Consider the following 19,788-nt stretch of genomic DNA (forward strand, 5'->3'; position numbering starts at 1 on the left):
TCTCCTACAAAAGAACACGCACATACACATACTGATATTCTTCCAGGAGGGAAGGGTAGCATGGAGGGTAAGGCAGAGACAGAATTACCAGGCAGGGTTCAGGACAGCCCAGCAGCTGTTAATCAGCCAAGAGGCACATGATGAAAGCAATTACAGACACAACAAAGCATCCCACATTAGACTGTTTTCAACTCAGACCAGAATTCTTGAGAGGCTCCTCTAAAGAAGCTGAGTGACAACCACGACAGAGCACTCAAAGGCCTGTTTTTCTCCCCATTCCTCCCTACTCTGCAGTTTACAGGCCCAGCACAAGCCTGGCCAGGGTACCACAGGATGAAAAAAGGAATAAATGAACAAGGGAGGAACTGAGGCAGTTGAATGCCTTCTACAGTGCAGTGCCAGGAGTGGGAAGCCCCGGGTTGGGGCAGAGTCAGAAGGCATACAGTGCCCAGGAGTCCCCAACCCCAGGAGGATCCAGCACCACCGACCTCATAGAACTGCCTGTTGATGAGCAGCACGAAGGATAGCACATCCAACACCTTGATGCGAACAGCACTGCGGGACTCATTCCTGGGTGGTGGGGAAGAAGGAAGAATGGCTATGCAGCTGGGTGGCTAGGCCTGATCCTGGGTTCTCCCCATGGATCCCAACTCATCAATATCCAGACCCAACCAAGGGGCAGAGAGGGTTCTGCCTTCCAAGAGGCCATAGCACAAGGGTCTCATCAGAGGACCACGTTCTATGGGAAAACCAATCTCTGCCACTCAATGAAAACTGCTGCTTTCAAGGATCAGAAAGGAAAGCCCTGTCTCTTATCAGGAGTCTGAAGCTGGGGCCCAGGGCAGGCCACAGAGGCTCTACTACCTGAAGAACCTCTCCATTAGCAACTGCAGGTTCTGGATCCAGCCGTCCTTCGCTGGATGAATGGACTGAGCTCTGTAGGATATTAAGTTTAAGAGGGAGGACTCCTGTTGAAGGAAGAGAGCGAGTGTCAAGAAGCCAGAAGGTCTGTCAACCCACTGCCAGGCTGCTCCCCCAGGAGAACCAAGTTTGCTCAAAAAGGCCTTCCCCCTTGCACTCTATGTGGGAAGCCCACAGGAACGAAGGCCTCCCAGCATGAGAAATACATGTCAGAACCCAGAAGCAGCCTGGCTGAGGGCTGAGTGTTCCTGGAAAAATGACTCTGCTACCTGGGAGCAAGCACAAAGCAGTCAGTCTCCACAGAGCAGTCCAGAACTTCCTCCACACAGGTGGGAGGAAATTGATGGTTAGGCTAGCACTGAGCTCTTTAACAGACCCACACACACATTGCTTGTTGAACTGGCAGGCTTCCTTGCTGGAGCACAAATCCTGGCAAAATAAGAGCCTGCCTGGCCCTTTACTTCAAACTTGGAAAACTTGGCTTCACGTATGGAGCTAGTGCTTGCAGAGGTCCCTTTCCTACAGCCCTTCTGGCCTGAACCTGAAGGCCCCACAGAGTGGAGAGTGCGAAGTCTTACAGGTCTCTGGTCCGCACAGCTCTCTACCAGCTCAAAGTATCTTTCCTGTGAGCCATGGAACTCATTCTGGTCACACAGCTCCTCCACAGTGGTCAGCAGGTCATGGATGATGGTCCTGAGCTCTGGGCTGTCCAGGTCCTGTAGTACCAAGGAACATCAGACTACTTCCACTCCCCTCAAGCAGCTCACTCCTCCTTCCCACTTCTCAGCTGCACGTGGACACGCCCTCAGGTCCATGGCTGGACCTTGCCAGGAAATCTGGGCAACCACTGTTCTTGTCTGCTCCCCTCCCTGGGGAATCCTGGCTAAAACCACACAGCGCAGCCCAGAGGGAAGAGCAGGAAGGAGAGAACAGCTACAACTTCACAACCTTACACACTTCCCTCAAGCTCTAGCACCTTCTGAAGCCCCAGGAGTGTGGTCCCCACCCCTACCACCTGAGGCTGAAGTGCTAATCAGTTAACAGCAATAGTCTGATGAGTAGCCAGCCCCTAGGAGGACTCAACTCAGGCCTGCTGAGCCCCAGTCCTTTCTTCTGCTGGCCTGGACCCTGGACATCATTCACCCCTGGCCATGCTAGATGTTGCCCTCTCCTGCTACAGACCTTATGTCAAAAGGTGTGTGCCTATGGGCTCTGGGATCCTCAGGGCTGTAGTTAACAGACTCACTAATGCTGCGCTCGAAAGTCACAGGGAAGCATGGCCAGCACTCCAGATGCTCTAGAACCTGCCTTCAGGGGCACTTAGCCCATGGAGGTGACCTGCTCTGTTCCTCTTTTGGCCTTGAGCAACACTGGCCCAGTTCTGCTCATCTACTGCATACACCTGTCTAGGGCCCAAACAATGGAGAAGGACTGGAAAAAATGAGATCTGTATTCACTGGAATATAGGTGGCACCTCGGAGAACCACAAGTGAACACAGCCACAGCAGGATCTGAGACCCCAGAGATAGGGCCTTAGGCTGCCATCTTCCAGGAACAGGCCACCTGTCTGGGGTCTCAATATACTTGGCCTATGGCCTTCCCTCCTTACCTGGAGCTGCTGAAGCAGCCGTTCCATGATATTCAGCAGAATGTCCCATGTCACTGCCTGGAGCTCCTTCCTGTACTTCTTGATAAGTCTGGTTATGGACAGCACGATCTCATAGGACACCACCTCATTGGGACAAGTCATGGCCTACAACGTGGAGCAAAGGGAATACAGGGTTAGCTTCCTAGCTCACATATAGAAAGCCCCTGCATGCCCCTTAGAGCTGATAGTAAAAGGCTGGGGCAGGGAGCATTGCTGTAAGGTTTTTTTTTTTGTTTTTTTTTTTACTGTAAGTTTGAGGGCAGCCTGGCCTACAAACTGCATAGTGAAACCCTCTCTCAAAAAACCAAACAACAGCTGGGGATTTAGCTCAGCAGCAAAAGCGCCTGCCTGGCAAGCGCAAGGTCGTGAGTTTGGTTCCCGGTACCAGAGAAAAACCAAAACAAACAAAAAATAAAAATAAAAATAAAAAAACAAACAACAAAAATAGTAATAATAAAATAAAGATATTTTATATTAAGCTAAAATATAGACCTAGTAAATCTGGCATATTTATTGAGCTGTCTTTAATATTTCTTCTTAAAAAACAGATTGGAAAAAAAAAAAAACTCTGACACACAAAAAACAGGTTGGGCCAGGGAGATAGCCCAGTGGCACAAGTGCCTGCCTAGCAAGCGCAAGGTCTTCAGTTCGATTCCTGGTACCAAAAATTAATTAATTAATTAAAAAACAGATTATGTTTGTATCAATGATGAAAACTTCTCCACAGAATCTACTTCTTCTGTCTCATTCCATAACAAAATATGTTCCATTACATAGTAACTCAATTATCACTCTAAATTATCAATTATCACTCTAAAAACTTGCTTTACTCTAAATTTTGGTTAGATAAAGCACTCCAAAAGGTTTTACTAGGGACTGGTTCTGTAAAACTGCCACTGCTTCTAGAGTTTTGTTTTGTCTTGTTTCGTTTTCCAGTACCAAGAATCAAACTCACTACCTCGCGCTTGCCAGGCTGGTGCTATGCTGCTGAGCTAAATTCCCAGCCCCTTAGAGTGTTTTTAAACAGGTATAAAGTATACTTTCACAGGGGCTGGGGATTTAGCTCAGCGGCAAAAGCGCCTATCTGGCAAGCGCAAGGTCGTGAGTTCGGCTCCTGGTACCGAAGAAAAACCAAAAAAAAAAAAAAAAAAAAAGTATACTTTCACAAATTTCTATACTATGTCTTAAGTAAATAGGCACCTCCATAATTATGAAATCGCTGAGATAGTGTTTGGAAGTCTCCATGACAGCCAATGAACATAAGGATATATATACATTTAGTTAGTTAGTTAGTGTTATAAACAGTAACACAATGAAGCCTGAAGACTGAGTCTATCCAGAATGTATGCAACCAATTTTGACATCATGTTACAGATAAATATGCATTGAAAAATAAACCAAAGAACCACAGTATATTTTACCTTTAACTTTGTGTAAACCATGCTTTGTCGATAACTTTGGCTTCACCAAAAGGTTAGTATACTTCAGTATTTTGAAAACATCAGTATTAATTTTGAGTTTGCAGAGGTAATCTAACCAACTGCCAGTATGTTTGGCATTAAGGATATACCTTTTAATAAAATTACTGAAATTCAAAAGAAAGAAAGAGAGAGGGAGAGAGAGAAAAAAAGAAAGAGAAAAAGAAAGAAAGAAAAAACCCCATTACCTCATAAAAAGACGGCAATACAGATGTTGGGGAGTTCTTGAGAGAATAGAGTCGGTGGGCTCCCCAAAGAGCCATGCCTACAAAGAACACAGCTCCTCTCAGCAGTGGGGCATCTTCCATGTAGGCTCTGAAAGCAATCCCCAGAAAGACTATGTGAGTAGGGCCTGAGTCCAGTGAGGGTCTTGGCACACACAGTAATCCTGTACTTTTAGGGCAGAAGCACAGCTGGAGAAAGGGTAATGGAAGCTGGCAGAAAACAGGCCAGCCACAACCAATTCTTCCATGATCTATTCAACAGTTAAGCACTCTTTGACCGCACCATGTACCAAGAGTCATTCAAGATTCAGGGACACAAGACTAAGTGAGAAGTCTAGTGGGAACAGAAGCTAGTCAAAAAAGTCACATAGTATAAAACTTCCACCTAAAATCAACAAGGAAAGCCATGGGCCCAAGAGCAAAAGCTCCTCAGGGAAGCCAGGGAGCTGACTGACTACACTAAAAACTGGGAAAATCAGGACTCAGCACAAGTGGGAAGAACATTCTAGCAGGAGTAAATAGTGTATGCAAAGGCCATCAGTGGGAAAGGGAGTAGCAAGAGGGAAAGAATGACAGATCCACAGGGCTGTGCCACTGGGGACCTTGATCCACAGGGAGGATCTCAGCCCACTCACCCTCAGCTGTCACCTCAGCTGCCCACACTCACCTGTCCTCCATGATTCGGCACATGTTATAGATGGCACTGTGGCCCAGGTGGGTGCCCAAGAGGTTACGCATCAGCTGGGAGACAGAACACACATCATACGGACTGGCAGATACAACTTGTAACCTTATCAAGGGCATCCTAGCCCTCACTCTGCCTCACATTGCCACTGCAGCCCTGTGGCACAACCAGCTCAGCACGACATCCTCCCAAACCAGAGGTTGCAGGGCTCTCAAATGCCACCCAAACCCTGGTCTCAGGTCAACTGCTTGGGAAAGGCCACTGGACTGCCCTTGACAGGCCACTGCCTGGTGACTCAAAAAATCATATGCTAACTGAAGATGGCCCTTTTCCTGTGATGTGCTGAGATCAGGGTGCTTTCCCAAACCAGGTGTGGCGGTGCACACCTGTAATCCCAGCACTCAGATGGCTGAGGCTAAAAGACTGCTGCAAGTTCACGGCCAGCCTGGTCTACATAGTAAGTTCAAGGCTAGCTTGAACTGCATAGTGAGATCAAAATAAACGAAGAAGGATGCTGTCCCAAGAAAGGACTCCCAACCTTCCAACAAGGTTCGCAGAGTTCCTTGACATTGATGGTGCGACACAGGGTGACAATGAACAGAGGGAGGCTCTCAGCTGGCAGGCAGTTGTAGCAAACCACAGCATCTAGCACCTGCAGGGAGACCTGCAGGAGGGAAGGAAAGATCACACTGGTGTCCCACACTCCCATCCTCCTTCCCACTGCCCAAGTAGCCTCAGAATCACAGAGCACCAAAAAAAAAAAAAAAGAACCACAGAGCAAGACAGCATACACTTGGGAGGTGTTCCTGTGCCCCATCCCAATAGGTCATCAACACTATGTTGCCCCATTCTAAGGCAGAATTCCATGATGGAGCCCACCTAACTATCCTACTCAGCAGACTTCTGCAGCTCAGAGAGGCCAAGCAGCTGCCTGGGACCACAAAGCCAGAGAGTGGCATATAGGGACTGACCCCAGAATCCTAGTCTCCCAGAAACAAAGGTGCAACCTTCCCTGAGGAGGGGTGTCACTGACCTCTATGTCCACAGAAGACATGGTCCGGATGCACAGCAGACAGATCATGCTGGGGAGGAAGAACCAAAGTCAGTTCAGAGTGTGTTTCTCAGAAGGCTGAGCAACTACACTTCATGTTTTAGTCACTCTGTGATGCCAGTTACAGGAGTAGCATGTTCTTTCTCAGGGTCCCCATTCTGTGCCAGCGCCTGCCCTCATAGACAATGAAAGATGTTTAAGAAAATAATGACAAAAAGACAACAACTAAAGTATAAGACAGGTCTACATCCAACTCCTCTATTTATTTGGTGGCTTTATCAACTTTACTCACCCCACAGAGCTGAACTTAAGAGCTAAAGCAGTAGAACTATATTGGAATATTACTATTTAAGATCTTTTCTGTTTGTTTTTTTTTTTTCCAGTACTGGTGATTAAATCCAGGGCCTTGTGCCTGCCAACCAAGTGCTGAGCTACACCCTCCAGACTCTTTTCTTACTGAACCATTGATGCGATGTGTTCATCAAGGTAACAGCTATTGAACTTGACCAAGTTCACAAGCACCAGCAGGAATTCTGAGGACAAGCCGACATCCATCCACTGTAAGACAAAGTCCGCTGTGGGAGAAGAGGACAGTAGTTTGCTGAGCAGCCAAGACTATACCTTCTCCTCACCTCCTCCTCAGCAGAGTCTGAATCCCACTACTGCTGAGAAGCATATTATCAGTCCCCTTGCAGTCACAGGCAGGCCACTCATGGTACCCGAGAAGACTCAGCAGGAGCCTACACAGGGACCATGCCTGGACATTCCCAAACTGCCTGAGGGTCAGAGCTGGGTGGCAGTAGGACTGTGCAGTTCATACTCAGGCTGGACTCCCTTTGCAAGCGATACACACATTACGAGGTGGACGTTCAGGAAAGCCATGTTCAGGAAACAGGTTCCTGGGTATCCGCATTACCCCAAGAGTTTCTGGAAGGAGACATATAACATGCACGGCAGCCAGCCTCAGACAGAAACCTGACAGCAGCTGTCAGCACCCCTGCTGGGACAGATCTGGACCTCACAGCAGCAAAATCCCACTCAGATTTACTTCTTCCTCCTTCCTCTTCCCACAACAGGGACATGAAGTCTGGAGTCTGACCAAAATGTCTCACTGTCAAGGTACAGGAGGTCAACCAACAGTGGTGAGAACTCAGACTGGGCTCAGACAGGACACTCTGGGCGACATGGGTTAACAATATCCTCTCCCAACAACAGAAAAGCTACCACCCACCCACTTCAAAGACACCTTCAAGGTCTATTTCCTAGACACTCTGAGCCAGCAGGTCTGGAGTAAAGTCCAAGAGCTGCATCCTGAAAGAACTCCTTGAAGATCCTGGTGAGTGGAGCTGCATGGCATTGTGCCCCCTATAGACACTCCCAGGTCCTTCCCCATCCCAGGCGTTTTTTGCTGTTTTTTTTTTTTTGTCTTTTTGAGACAGGATCTCACTGTGTAGTTTAGGCTGGCCTAGAGCTCACTTTGTAGCCCAGGCTGGTCTCAAACTCACAACAATCCTCCTGCCTCAGCCTCCCAAGTGCGGGGATTACAGGTGTGCACCACCACACCCAGCCCCATCCCAGGTTAAATTCAATCCAAGGTCAGAGAAACCGCATACCCAGTGTGGCACCCACCTAGTTCCTCTTCCAAGTAGGTGATATGTCTCCCATTGTCTGTGAGGGCCTTGAAAACTTCCAGTCTTTCGTGGAGGTCTTCATTGGAAGGGTAATCTTTGATGACCTTAAAGAAGAGGGCTCTGAGAATACCCAACCGATCACCCTAAAGACAGAAATACTAGGTTAGTAGGGTCCTGCTAAGCTCTCCCACACAGCTGCCTTTCCAGAGGCCAGAAAGTGCAACAGGGACTGAGACACCAGGTATGGTCTGCTATCCTTTCCTCAGGGACACTTTGCAAAGAATGGGTTGGCAAAGCCTGTGAGTAGAGGACCTGAGTCACTGGCTAGCAGCTGACTTGTATGTGTGGACCACCTACTGCACTGGGCTCTGGGTATGGCAGGGCATAGAGCACGAACAATGCAGCTCTTGCCTTGCTCAGCTCACAGCCCAGGGTAGATCAATGCATACACATCATGGCGACAAAGGCCAACGGCACCAGGTGAGGGACAGCGTAAGTAGACAGGCCACTCCAAGCAGCCGGGCCCTGAAGGAAGAAATTGACCACTGGTAGAGAAGTCTTCCAGGCAGAAATAGCAAGATGGGCCTTGGGTGTTCAAAGGTTTGAACACCCAGTTGGGGCATGGTGAACAGGGGGAATCCTCCAGCTGGGGGACAAGGCAGCAGTAGCAAGGTAACAATGGCCATACCAGGCACTGTTGCCCATGTTCTCATGAACTGCATCCTTCCATTCCCAAATATACCAGAGGAGAAAGGTTCAGCCACCACCCCCACCTAAAGTGAGGAGGTAGGCCGGGGATATAGCTCAGTGACACAGCACCCGCCTGGCAAGCACAAGGTCCTGAGTTTGATTCCTGATACCAAAAATAAATAAATAAAGCAAAGAGGTAGAGAGGCTCAGGAGTTCCAGTAACTAGCCAGGGTCACAAAGATAGGAATAATGGTACCACAATGCCCACACAGGGGGCCTGGAGCCCCTGTTAACCACCAGATCCCACACATGGCACCCCACCGAAAACCAGAGTCCAGAAGGCTGGTAACCTGCCATCAGCCAAAGTTCACCAGGCTCCTCCCCTTACCTGCCCCTGCACAATAGCCTTCAGCAGGGCCAGCACTGCATGTCGGGCCTCTGGTGGGCGCTCTGGCTGCAATAGGTCCTCAACAGCCTTCCAGAGTGCTTCCACTGCATGCTGCCACCAACACAAAGGGGACAATGATAAGGGTGTGGTCTTCAAGAACCCTGGCCCCAAGGGCTGGGGATTTAGCTCAGCGGCACAGCGCCTGCCTGGCAAGCGCAAGGTGGTGAGTTCGATTCCTGGTACCGGGGGGGGGGGAGAAAAAAAAAAGAACCCTGGCCCCTAGATGCAAGAACATGATAAAGCAATGGACAGAGCAGAACAATAGGGTCTTTTGACTTAGAACCAGTTCCTCAGCAGCCTGCAATGACCACAGGTCTCAGAACCACTTTAAACCTCAGCAGGTCCCTTTAACCAGCCCCAGCCAAAGGCTAGGGAAACAGGACAACAGGCAAGCCAAAGGAGCAGTCTTGGCTTTCCTAAGGCTGGGAAAGAGTCTGCTGTAAAGCTGCTCAGACTCTAGAAGAAAGGCATGGGAAGTGTCTGAATCAGATGTGCAGGAGGGGTCTCGGCCTTCACCTTTCCCAGAAACCCTGGCTCATGGCTTTCCTCTGTATGAACTTACCAGGTGTCCATTCAGTAGTACACTGCTCCCCTATCACCCCCGAAGATGCTAAGGACAAACTCTGCACAGTCTTCTGAAGTCGGCTTCTCTCACAACTCCCACAGCTGTGGGGAACTGATTGCTGCTGCCCAGAGCCACCCAGACTCAAGTGCTTAAGCTAGCTCTTGTATCCCCTTTCTCTCCCTTCACCAGGGTTCACATGCCACTTAGTTTCCTAGGCCTCCTCCTTTTAGCGGGAGGACTATAAAGGTTACTGTCTCTTAGATGTTAGATTTGCTGGAATCCTCACCTCCTGTGTTGCATTCACAAGATTCCTACTGATACAACCTGAGAAACAACACAGACATTGAGCCTGTGGACCACCCCAGCTCTTATAGGTCTGCTTATCTATGGGCATTACGTTCCATACCTACAAAGGCAAGGTTCTCAATGTGGAGCCTATTTTTTACTTTGCTTCTTGGTAAAGTGTAACATGCATATTTCTGGTGAATTGCTGAAGGTATAGTAGCTACTTCCCTTAGCAGAAGTGAGTCACCTCCTGACTCTCACACACAAATGCTAGGCAAAGTCAGGAGGGGCTCTAAAGTGCTCTACACTAACCCTGACCCCTAGAAAACCAGCCACTCTACCCACAAGACAGCATGAGACTGAAAATGATTGTCAAAAATACACATGCTGTGTCTGTTCTGTGAGGGTTCCTGATGCCACCAACTAGTCACATTTCCCAAGCAGGCCCAAAACCATGGTGCTGTGAAGCAGACTCTGTGAAACTACACCCTCTCTTGGCATCCCATCATCACCCCAGCCCAAACATGCAATGAGAAGATATGCTCCTACAAACAGAAAACTCAAGGCTTGTATTTTTCTCTCTCTAAACTCAAAGAGAGAGAATTTAAGTGGACTCTCTCAGACAAACCTACCTCTTCAAATTTCTTAGTTTTTGCAACTTCACAGATCTGCCCTATCACCCGGATGCGATTGTTGAGGCCACATTCAACACTCAGTTCCTAAAAAGCAAAAAGAAGAGAAAGGGGCCAGTACACAAATGACAGGTCTCCCTAATTCGAATCACAAATCATCCTACAAACTGCTCTGCTCTGCACTTTCCAGACTAGATCTCTGTAACAGATCTCTCTGAATGAGGATTTGGCAAAGAGCTCCTACTGGACCTCAGCGGACTGACAATGGGCAATGGTTTTTTTTTTTTCATACCTGCAAAGTTTTATTGAGATAAAACTCACATAATGTAAAATACACCACTGCAGCAATTTTAAACTATGCAATTCAGAGTTTAATATATTCATGATGCTTACAACATCTCCAATTCCAGAGTATTTTCATCACTCCAAAAGGAAATCACAAATCAACTCCTTCCTCTATTCAGCCCTAGCAATCATGATTTGCTTTCCGTCTCTCTGGATTTTCCTATTTCAGACACTTCATATAAATGGACTCGTGTATTACAAGGACCTCTATGACTAACATCTTTCACTTTGCACATTTTTAATCTTCATTCCTGTTGTACCATGTGTCAGCAGTTCACTGTTTCTACTGCTGAATCCATATCCCATTATATGACTGTAGCCATCATCAGGTGATGAACATTTTGGGTGTTTCTAAATTGGAAATTTTAGCCCGGTGTGGTGGTGCATGCCTGTAATCCCAGCACTTGGGAGGCTGAGGCAGAAGGATCACCATGAGTTTGAGGTCCGTCTGGGCTAGTTTGAGGTCAGTTTGAGGTCAGTTCAAGGCCAGTCTGCACCACATAGCGAGACCTTATCTCAAAAAAAAACCCAAAAAACCCTGAAAGTTTTACAAGTACAAAAATTTAACATTTATTAGCCGGGCGTGGTGGCGCATGCCTGTAACCCCAGCACTCAGGTGGCTGAGGCAGGAGGACTGTTGTGAGTTCGAGACCAGCCTGGGCTACAAGTGAGCTTAAGGCCAGTCTGAACTGCACAACAAGACCCTGTCTCAAAAAGATTAAAAAAAAAATTAACATTTATTTATGGGTAAAATACAGTGTCAAGGTATGTGTTAGCAGGGGAATTCAAACACATAAAAAATAAAGACATGTCAGGTTCGGTAGCACAAACCTAAAGTCCCAGCTACTTGGGATGCTTAGGCAGAAGAATCTCAATTTCAAGGCCAGCCTGGGCAAGACCAAGACCTGGTTTCAAAATTAAAATTTTTAAAAAGGGCTGGGTTGTAGCTCAGTGGTATAGTGCTTGCTTAGCATAAATGAGCCCCTAGGTTCAAATTCCTGTTACCATCCAAAAAAAAAAGATGGGCTGGGGGTGTGGCTCACTGACAGTACATGCTTAGTATGTGCAAGGATCTGGGCTACCACAACCAAAAAAAATAAAATAAGGATCCACTTTTCCCAGAGACTCACATATTACCAGTTAACACCTGGCCATATCCCCTAACCACCTGTGAAAAAGAAGGTGTTCTGGCCACACCTGGCAAAATGGATTTTTTTTTTTTTTTTTTTGCATTAACTCTTAAATTCTAAAGTATGCCAGAGCAGGTCACCACATGTACGTATGCCTCCATGATACTGGGGACAACAGCCTTGTGCAGCTATCAGCAACCCATCCCCCACAGAACCCTGTGACAGACCAGTCTTCCTTGCCCTCCTCACTAGGCTAACAAAGGCAGAGGTAGCTCACTCACTCTCAGGATTTCCGCTGTGATGATAAACTCGGTCTGATTGCCTTCTGCAGACCTAGGATTTGGCCTTGTTGTTCGAAGTCCCAAAAAAGTCTTGAACTTCTCCTTCAAGCCCGAATCTTTGTTTGCCGGCTTGGCCATGGTGGGGAGGGGCCCAGGAGAGGGCTCCTCTGTGTAGAAGAGGCATTGGAAACACCTGAGGTACAGCTCCCCCCGCATGCGCCACCGTTGACCTCCAACCAAACCGACCCTAGTCTCTGGGGATTATAACCAATCCCCCCACATCCGGTGGGGACCACTCAACCACAGCCTGGCTACCCGGCCACAAAAAGTACGGCAGATGCGGGCCTAGCCTAACTTGCTGCCTGCTCAAGCACGGCCGCCGCCGCCGCCCCTGCCCCTGCCCCGTGGGTCCAGGGGGTCACTTCTGCCACCTTCTCCCTGGGTGAATGAGGACTGTCGCGGGAACACCTGCAGCAGAGTCCCGCTCACACTCGCCATGACTTATAAAAGGTAGGCCTTAGTAGAGACCAAGCTGCGGTGGGCGTGGCTGAAATCTGAGCGTACGGAGCCCGCCTCCCCGCCACCCGGTCACCGCTGGGTCACACGGTGGTCTCAGCCTGCACAAGAAGCAGTGTCGCCGAGGCCCACTCACCCCGTGCGGCCCCCCGCCGCTGAGAAGGGCTCACTCCCGGGACCCCCGCGAAGCCGCCGCAGGAAGCACCACCCTCACTTCCGGGGGTGGGCCAGTGCGGAGGGCCACGCTGGGCTTGTCGGGAGCCGTAGTTCTGCACACGTACTGAACACGTGACGGGCCGCCTGGGAGGCTGGAACGTGTAGTCGGCAGCGTCAGGCATGAAGGCGGCGGCGGCAGCGGCGGCGAGGATGGTGACTCGCAGCCAGAGCCGCGCAACCGGGTTTGGGTCGTTAGGAAATGGGGAAGAGCCAGTGCCACCCGGGAACGGAGAGGTGGCTTCAGGTAGCGCCGTGACCGGCCAAGCCTTGGAAGGAGAAGGAGAAGCGAGGGAAGGGGACGGAAGGCTGAAGGCGGGACTGGGACCCAGGACGCGGCAAAGTCCGCAAGCGCCAATGAGCCCTCTGGCCCTACGTGCGGGCCCTGCGGCGCCACCCTGGCACCGTCTTGGATGCTGCTGGCCGCATGTAGCCCAAAGTTCCGGTCCCACCAGCCTGCCCCGGGGCGGCCCACTTGTGCCAGGCTGGCTGTGGGGCACAGCAGTTCTGTGTTCAGAGCTGCTTCCTTCTTGGCCAGACTGACTGCCAAGAAACACCCAGCCAGAAGTCTCCCCCAGCTGGAGGGTGGTGCCGAGAGAAAACAGGAAAGGGCATGGTATTCATTGTACTTGTCCTGTAACCCTTAGGGACCGACCTACTGTGCGCCAAGAAGCAGGACTCAGTGAGACTAACAGGGTCCCTATATTCCCGTGCTAGGACTTCTACAGATTTGGCCAGAGCAGGATTCCATAGGCACCCAGGGCACAGGGAAGTCCAGACAAGGGCAGGCGTGGCAGGGGAAAGGTCGTGCAGTGGGAAGCTGGCAAGTTCTGGTGCCTCCCAATGAAGCAGGTGCTTTCATGGCCAGAGAAAATCTGCAGTCGTCTTGAATGCAAAAGGAAGCCAAGGAGTTCTGAAAGGGGAGTGACACAGTCTGATCTGAGTGTTAAAAAGTTAGATGCAACCGAGAGGATGTATTGGGGCATAATGGTAGAGGCTGTTACTGGAATCCTGGTATGCTAACTGCACTTTTTCAGAGTTACATCCTCTGCCTTGCAGGGAGCAGAGCACCCCCACTGGGGTAGCTGATGGACAGTCTTTGCCTGAATGAGTGAGAGAGGTGGTAGGCAGTACCTGTGCCCACCCCTCTTCTGTGACCCCCACTTAAAGGACTAAGTGGTGCTTTGCTTTTTTTTTTTTTGGAGACGAGGTCTCACTATGTAGCCCAGGCTGGCCTCGAGCTCATGGTAATCCTCTTGCCTCAGCCTCCCAAGTGCTGGGATACAGGCATTCGCCACCACACCTGGCTGAGTGGTGCTTTTTTACAGAAGGAAGAAAAAATCACAGGCCTATCAAGCGACAGCGGAAGGCACAGAGACTACATGTGGCCTATGAGGACTCAGATGCTGAGAAAAGTAAGGGGACTGACCCTCTTGTGACCGCCTGGGAGCCACAGGACTGGAAGCAGCAGCTAGCCAATATCCGCACCATGAGGAGCAGGAAGGATGCACCCGTGGACCAACTGGGGGTTGAGCACTGCTATGACCCCAGTGTCCCCCCAAAGGTAGGCAGGGGCCCCACCTGCCCTGGTGACACCCCTCCCCCAGCAAGGAAGACACTTGCTGCCTCTCAGGCTTCTGGCATGGGACAGTCTGAAACCTGGCAGCTCTTAGCTGGCATGCTCCCCTGCAGGCAGCACAAGGCAAGCCCCCGCCACACACACCCTGTTAGCCTTGGTAAGTAGAAAATCCAGGGAGACAAAAGGAAACTGGATGGAGGGCTTGCCTGGGGCTTGGCCCAGAGTGAGCTCCCAAAACCCACTGTACCCTGGTTCTTGTCATTGTGCAAGCAGGTACAGAGGTATCAGGTGCTGCTGTCCCTGATGCTTTCCAGCCAGACCAAAGACCAGGTGACAGCAGGCGCCATGCAACGACTTCGGGCCCGGGGCCTGACGGTAGACAGCATCCTGCAGACAGATGACAAGACGCTGGGCGAGCTCATCTACCCTGTGGGATTTTGGAGGGTGAGCCTGGCCTTTGGCAACAGGGCTGGGGTGGCACTAGCCTGGCAGAGACACAGAAGGCAAGGAGAAAGCATTTCTGACCACAAGCTCCTCCTGCCACAGAACAGCCAGTAGGGTAGGGTGGTAGCAGGCTTTGTGGCTGGTGCCCTGTCCCTGGAACTCCTTGGCCTTTCCTGTTTGTACCCCTTCCTTCCTCCACCTCCCCGCCCAGCAGCCTGCCCTTCCTTTCCTTGTCTTCCTCTTTGTTTACTCCAAGCCTCCTTGGAGAGTGTCACCCCACACAAGCTGCTCCCCCAGAATACTGAGTGGTGGGTGGACAGATCTGTTAAAAGTAGCTCAGTGGGTGGGGCTGCTTCTACTTAGCAGTGGTGTGGGCTGTAGTCAGACAGGCTTTAAATATCCCTCTTCATTCAGGCACAGGATGGGAACAGCCTGGCTGGCTCAGCAGCTGGTAGAATCCAGGGCTCCAGCCTTCCTTGCTGAAGGCCCAGGTGCTGAGGAGCCCAGCTCTTGGGAATAGCTGGCCTGTTTGGTCTGGCCCAACCTTGTGGTAGGGGAATGCTGGGGCAGAGGGATATAAGCTGGGCCCCACAGACATGTCATTGGTCCATGCGGGTGGAAGGCAGGGGTCTAGCCCTGCCCTTAGTCCCTGTCAAGGGCCTCCCTTGGGTCTCCCTGCTGCCCTTGGCTCCTTCCTGTCTACTGGGGAATAGGGTAAGCTGATGACAGGCAGCTCTGGGCCCCTTTATGTCTCTACCAGGCCTTGTCCTTCCAGGTCAGGCTACACTTCCCCTCCCCAGGGCTGACCCCTTACCATCTTTCAGAGCAAGGTAAAGTTCATCAAGCAGACGAGTGCCATCCTGCAACAGCGCTACAACGGGGACATCCCAGCCTCTCTGGCAGAGCTGGTGGCACTGCCAGGCGTTGGGCCCAAGATGGCGTACTTAGCTATGGCGGTGGCCTGGGGCACCGTGTCAGGAATAGGTGAGTGACACATGGCACAGGAAGGGAGGATGGGCTCTAGGCTTGCTGGCTGCTGTTGGGATTCCCCACATCCTATGACCCAGCTCCAGCCTCCTCATCCAAGACTCAGCCTGAAGAGTTAGGAGGGATTCCCAATGCTAAGTTGGCCAGCCCTGCCATACTGACAGCAGGAGCTCAAACTTGCTGAGCACCTACTACTACCTGCTGGGTTCTGTGAGGGGCCCTGAAACTAGACTCAGGTGTGTGCCCCCTGCTAGAGAGAGATTCAACAAGGAGTGCCTCACCTGTGGGTGGAAACACTGATCGGGGCACACATGCTACAGAGCCTGACCTGGGCATTGGCATCTAGGAAGACTTCCTCAGGTTATGTTCCCACCAAGAGCTCAGAGTGAAGGAGGGTTATCCAGACTGAGAGGAGGAAGTACATTTCAAACAGAAGGAACAGTGTCTGCAAAGCTGTGCAGCAGGCAAGAGATCAGGAGCAGAAAGCTCTGAAATGAGACAACTGAGTGGGGAGGTTTGGAGCAGGGGCAGGCCTCTTCATGGAATCCTCCTGGATGTCTCTTGCTGGCATTGGAGATTTCAGTGTAGTGGGGTAAGGGAGACTTCCTGGGGTGGGGACAGTGCTGCCTCTATCTTGGACCTTTGTCTATAAAAATTGAGGCTCCTGTAGCTACACAGCAGCAGGGCCCAGCCAGCCCAGAAATCAGGAAAGTGACCCCAGCCTCTCCTTGCTCCTGACTCTGGAATTCTACAGGGACTGTGCAGGCAGGGGTCATCCCTCAACAGGTCCCTGGGCAGGCAGCCTTGCAGCACTTCCTGACAGGCAGGAGAGCAGCTCAGGGCCCAGAGCTGTGGTTAGGAGCTGGTGGCTACAATTGAGACTGGAGAGTATTAATCCCTGCAAAAACCAGGCTGGGCAGGAGCAGGCCACAGCCTGCTCCCCTACCTAAATGCTCAGTGCCACCTTCCAGCCTCCTGAAACACACTTGAGCTTATCTGGGCACTGTCCTCAGCTGCCTGCCCTTGTCCCAGGAGTGCTGTGTCATGTTTGGGTACCTCTATGGGGGAAGAGCCCATGGCCAGGTGGGGGACTGTATTTTAAACACAGTAGACACAGCCAAAAGGAGTGTTGGAAAGTCACTCTCTCTGGTTGTGTGGACTTGACCATCAGAGACCCCAGGGCTGCTTCCTAGGGGAGGGAAAAAGTCCTCTTCACATAAAAAGCTAAAGCTATGGGTTACAGGAGCCCATCCCAGCTCTTCCACTTCAGCTGGGCGACCTTGGGTCAAGCACTTGGCCTCCTTTGTTCAAAGCCAATGAAGGAGTTGCCCTGCTTAACAACACAGATGGATCAGAAGCCCTTTGGGTCAGCAGAAGAGTCTCACACATAATGTAGCCCTGGAACTCAGCCCCTGGGTGTCCTAAGGAGCATGGTCACCTCTGTGTTAGGAGGAAACAGGCTCAGGGTTTCTGGGATATGACCCTCAGCTATCATCCTCTGCCTGCACCCCAGGTACGTTTTCCCAAGTGTTGGCAAGGCAAGGGAGCTACTGCAGGGATTAGCTTTGGGTGGTGAACCCTGGAGAAGAAAGCAGGGCCGAGATTGCAGCTGGCCAATATGCCTGGGCCAGAGGAGGAGGCTATAGTGAGTAGGCATCTGGACTGAGCCTCTGCAGTGGCCAGATGATAGGAGTAGGGGCCAAGGCCCAGGTGGACCACAGCTGCAGCAGCCCTGGCCGTACTCCCTGCTCTGTCCCAGAGAGCTGTAGTGGCAGATTCCAGCTCTGCAGCAGTGATCTCAGGCAAGTGTGCTAGATCAAGCTGCTGCTATCCAACCTGGTGCCCAAAGCCAGTGCCTAGACCAAGAAGGACCTCAGACCCCAGGAGATGAGGCAGAGGAAGCAGGCCAGGCCCTTCATGGGCCAGATGTCATAACTGGGGAAATTATGAGCTGAGAGTACACGGTTTGGGGTTTTTGTTTTTATGATGTTGGTTTTTTTGAGTTCCTTGCTGGGGATCAAACCCAGAACCTCATATGTGCCAAGCACACACTGTACCCTAGATACTGTGTGCTTCGGAGTAAACCCTGCCTGGTCTGATTTTACACCCACAGGTGGTTTGTAAAGAATTACTATGCTGAATTCCTGGCACCAAAAAAAAAAAAAAAAGAAAGAAAAAAAAAAGAATTACTATGCATGGTGGTGCACACCTCTAATGCAAGCACTTGGGAGACTGAGACAGGAGGATCACTGAAAGTTTGCCACCAGAAGGGGCTAGATACTGAGTTCAAGGCCAGCCTGAACTACATAGCAAGACCCTGTTTCAAAAAGGAAAAAAAAAAAGCCAGGCATGGTGGCACATGCCTATAATTCCAGCACTCGGGGAGACTGAGGCAGGAGGATGGCCATAGTTCAAGACCACCCTGGGCTATGTAGTGAGTTCAAGGTCAGCCTGAACTAAACAGTGAGACCCTCTCTCAAACAAAAGTCAGAAAAGAGTTACTGAGCTGAGGCTGATGGATTTCAGTGTGGGGTCTAACCCCAGCAAGCCCTTGGGCCAAGTTAGCTGTTACTGTTGTTGGGGCAGAATCTAGAGCAGAGATACCTCCCTACCTACCCACACAAATGGCATCTGGATTGCTGGATCTGGGCTCTACCAGCCTCCCCTGGCAATAGGAGGGAGGCCTGCCCGGGACTGCAACCAGGGAGAGGCTCCAGCTCCAGCCCAGCAGCTGAGATGCAGCAGCCATGCAGCCAGGGCTGTGTAGTTCCCATCTCTGCCCTGGAGCTCTAGAGTGGGTGACTCAGTCCCCCTGCCCACCTATATACTCAAGGATTTGGGCAGGGACAGTTTGGTGGAGTACACTGGTTCATCCTGCCCTGTCTCCACACAGCTGTGGACACACACGTGCATAGAATTGCAAATCGACTGAGGTGGACCAAGAAAATGACCAAATCCCCAGAGGAGACCCGCGTTGCCCTAGAGGAGTGGCTGCCCAGGTGCATTGGGATGGGGGTGTTCGAAGGGTGGGGCCTCCCCTTCCTCCTTCCACCCTGACATGCCTCTCACCTCCACAGGGAGCTGTGGAGTGAGATCAATGGGCTATTGGTGGGCTTTGGCCAGCAGATCTGCCTGCCCATCCATCCTCGCTGCCAGACCTGCCTCAACCAGGCCCTTTGCCCTTCCGCCCAGAGCTTCTAAGGGCGATGGGGTTTCAGCTTGGGTCTTGTTGTTGCTGTTACCTATGAAGTGCCTTTGGGGGAGAGCGGGGTTCACAATTTGGGTAATAAAGCTTGGGGATGGTTTGCAGTTGGTCTGACTGACTTCTATCCACAGAGTCTGAGGGCAGCCAGGAAGCATGTGTATATACAGCTCGTGTGTGTTAGGCTGGGTTCCCTGGGAGACTGGAGAATGACAGTCCATGCTGTGTACTCAGGGAGGGAGGAAATGATGACAGCCAGCTGCGCCCAGCTGCTGGGAAGCCTGCAATAAGTCCCTGACTTATGAACATTCCAGTTGTGAACTTTCATGGATAGGAAGGGACTTCATATTACGAACATTCACAGGCACGAGCAAAGCATGGAAGTAGCTCACATGCCCACCTTTGTATGGTACTGTACTACCATTTTAAGGTAACTGTAAAAGTAAAAATAGTTTACAGTATTTGTGTGTCTTTGGTTTTCTTTATGCTTTATATTGTATATTCATGTCAAAGATGTGTAAGACTCACTTTCTCACACTTACAGAAGAGTCCGACTTAGGAATGTTCTCCCAGAATGGAACTCATTCATAAGTTGGAGACTTATTATGCTGAGAAAGTGACCCTGTGGTCCCTCACACTCTGTCCATCTGTCAGCCCAGCAGCTTCTCAGCCCAGACTCTGCCAACTCCTGAACTTGTATACCCTGAAAGCTGCTTCTGCCAGAGTCCCACCCCCACGTTCACAGAGCCACCTGTCTTGGACACCAGGGCACGAGGCTTGACCTATGTGCAGTGCGCAGTGTGGAAGGTAGCCTGTGGAGACATTAAGCTCAG

General features: G+C 50.8%; 2 protein-coding genes across 10 annotated transcripts in view; one reads left to right on the forward strand and one right to left on the reverse strand.

Moving 5' to 3' along the window:
* The window catches only part of Tsc2 (tuberous sclerosis 2), a 38,623-nt gene extending 25,855 nt beyond the window's left edge, over positions 1-12,768 (reverse strand). For 6 of the 7 annotated variants that reach the window (XM_013517662.1, XM_013517661.1, XM_013517658.1 and 3 more), the window contains exons 1-14: positions 12,667-12,768; positions 12,015-12,181; positions 10,259-10,345; positions 8,717-8,827; positions 7,637-7,781; positions 6,465-6,582; positions 5,990-6,038; positions 5,495-5,620; positions 4,939-5,012; positions 4,236-4,362; positions 2,531-2,674; positions 1,500-1,637; positions 865-968; positions 489-570 (exon numbers count right to left, since the gene is read on the reverse strand). In XM_013517662.1, coding sequence (XP_013373116.1) covers positions 489-570; positions 865-968; positions 1,500-1,637; positions 2,531-2,674; positions 4,236-4,362; positions 4,939-5,012; positions 5,495-5,620; positions 5,990-6,038; positions 6,465-6,582; positions 7,637-7,781; positions 8,717-8,827; positions 10,259-10,345; positions 12,015-12,152 — 1,443 coding nt within the window. In that variant the 5' untranslated portion in view covers positions 12,153-12,181; positions 12,667-12,768. The remainder of the gene's footprint in view (positions 1-488; positions 571-864; positions 969-1,499; positions 1,638-2,530; positions 2,675-4,235; positions 4,363-4,938; positions 5,013-5,494; positions 5,621-5,989; positions 6,039-6,464; positions 6,583-7,636; positions 7,782-8,716; positions 8,828-10,258; positions 10,346-12,014; positions 12,182-12,666) is intronic. The other variant, XM_013517660.1, reaches the window with a different exon arrangement.
* Nthl1 (nth-like DNA glycosylase 1) lies at positions 6,589-19,062 on the forward strand. 3 transcript variants are annotated; one of them, XM_013517663.1, is made up of 6 exons: positions 6,589-7,343; positions 14,072-14,307; positions 14,593-14,766; positions 15,591-15,750; positions 18,647-18,752; positions 18,831-19,062. In XM_013517663.1, the coding sequence occupies exons 2-6, from the start codon at positions 14,233-14,235 to the stop codon at positions 18,952-18,954; spliced, it is 639 nt and encodes a 212-aa protein (XP_013373117.1). In that variant the 5' UTR covers positions 6,589-7,343; positions 14,072-14,232; the 3' UTR covers positions 18,955-19,062. The 3 variants fall into 3 exon arrangements, with proteins under 3 accessions (XP_013373117.1, XP_005391522.1, XP_005391523.1); XM_005391465.2 differs by lacking the exon at positions 6,589-7,343 and adding an exon at positions 12,808-12,990; XM_005391466.2 differs by lacking the exon at positions 6,589-7,343 and adding an exon at positions 12,809-12,990 and having other exon boundaries at positions 14,596-14,766.
* The last annotated feature ends 726 nt before the right edge of the window (positions 19,063-19,788 follow it).

The sequence above is a fragment of the Chinchilla lanigera genome, unplaced genomic scaffold (assembly GCF_000276665.1).
Source record: "Chinchilla lanigera isolate Chin_1 unplaced genomic scaffold, ChiLan1.0 scaffold00041, whole genome shotgun sequence".
NCBI lineage: Eukaryota > Metazoa > Chordata > Mammalia > Rodentia > Chinchillidae > Chinchilla > Chinchilla lanigera.

Excerpts from the sequence above, each read along its gene's own strand:
- Nthl1 (XM_005391465.2), top strand. The coding sequence starts at position 12,867 with ATGAAGGCGGCGGCGGCAGCGGCGGCGAGGATGGTGACTCGCAGCCAG. Across the intron at positions 14,308-14,592 it reads ACCCCAGTGTCCCCCCAAAG|CAGGTACAGAGGTATCAGGT; the intron begins GTAGGCAGGGGC and ends TCATTGTGCAAG. Across the intron at positions 18,753-18,830 it reads CTAGAGGAGTGGCTGCCCAG|GGAGCTGTGGAGTGAGATCA; the intron begins GTGCATTGGGAT and ends TCACCTCCACAG.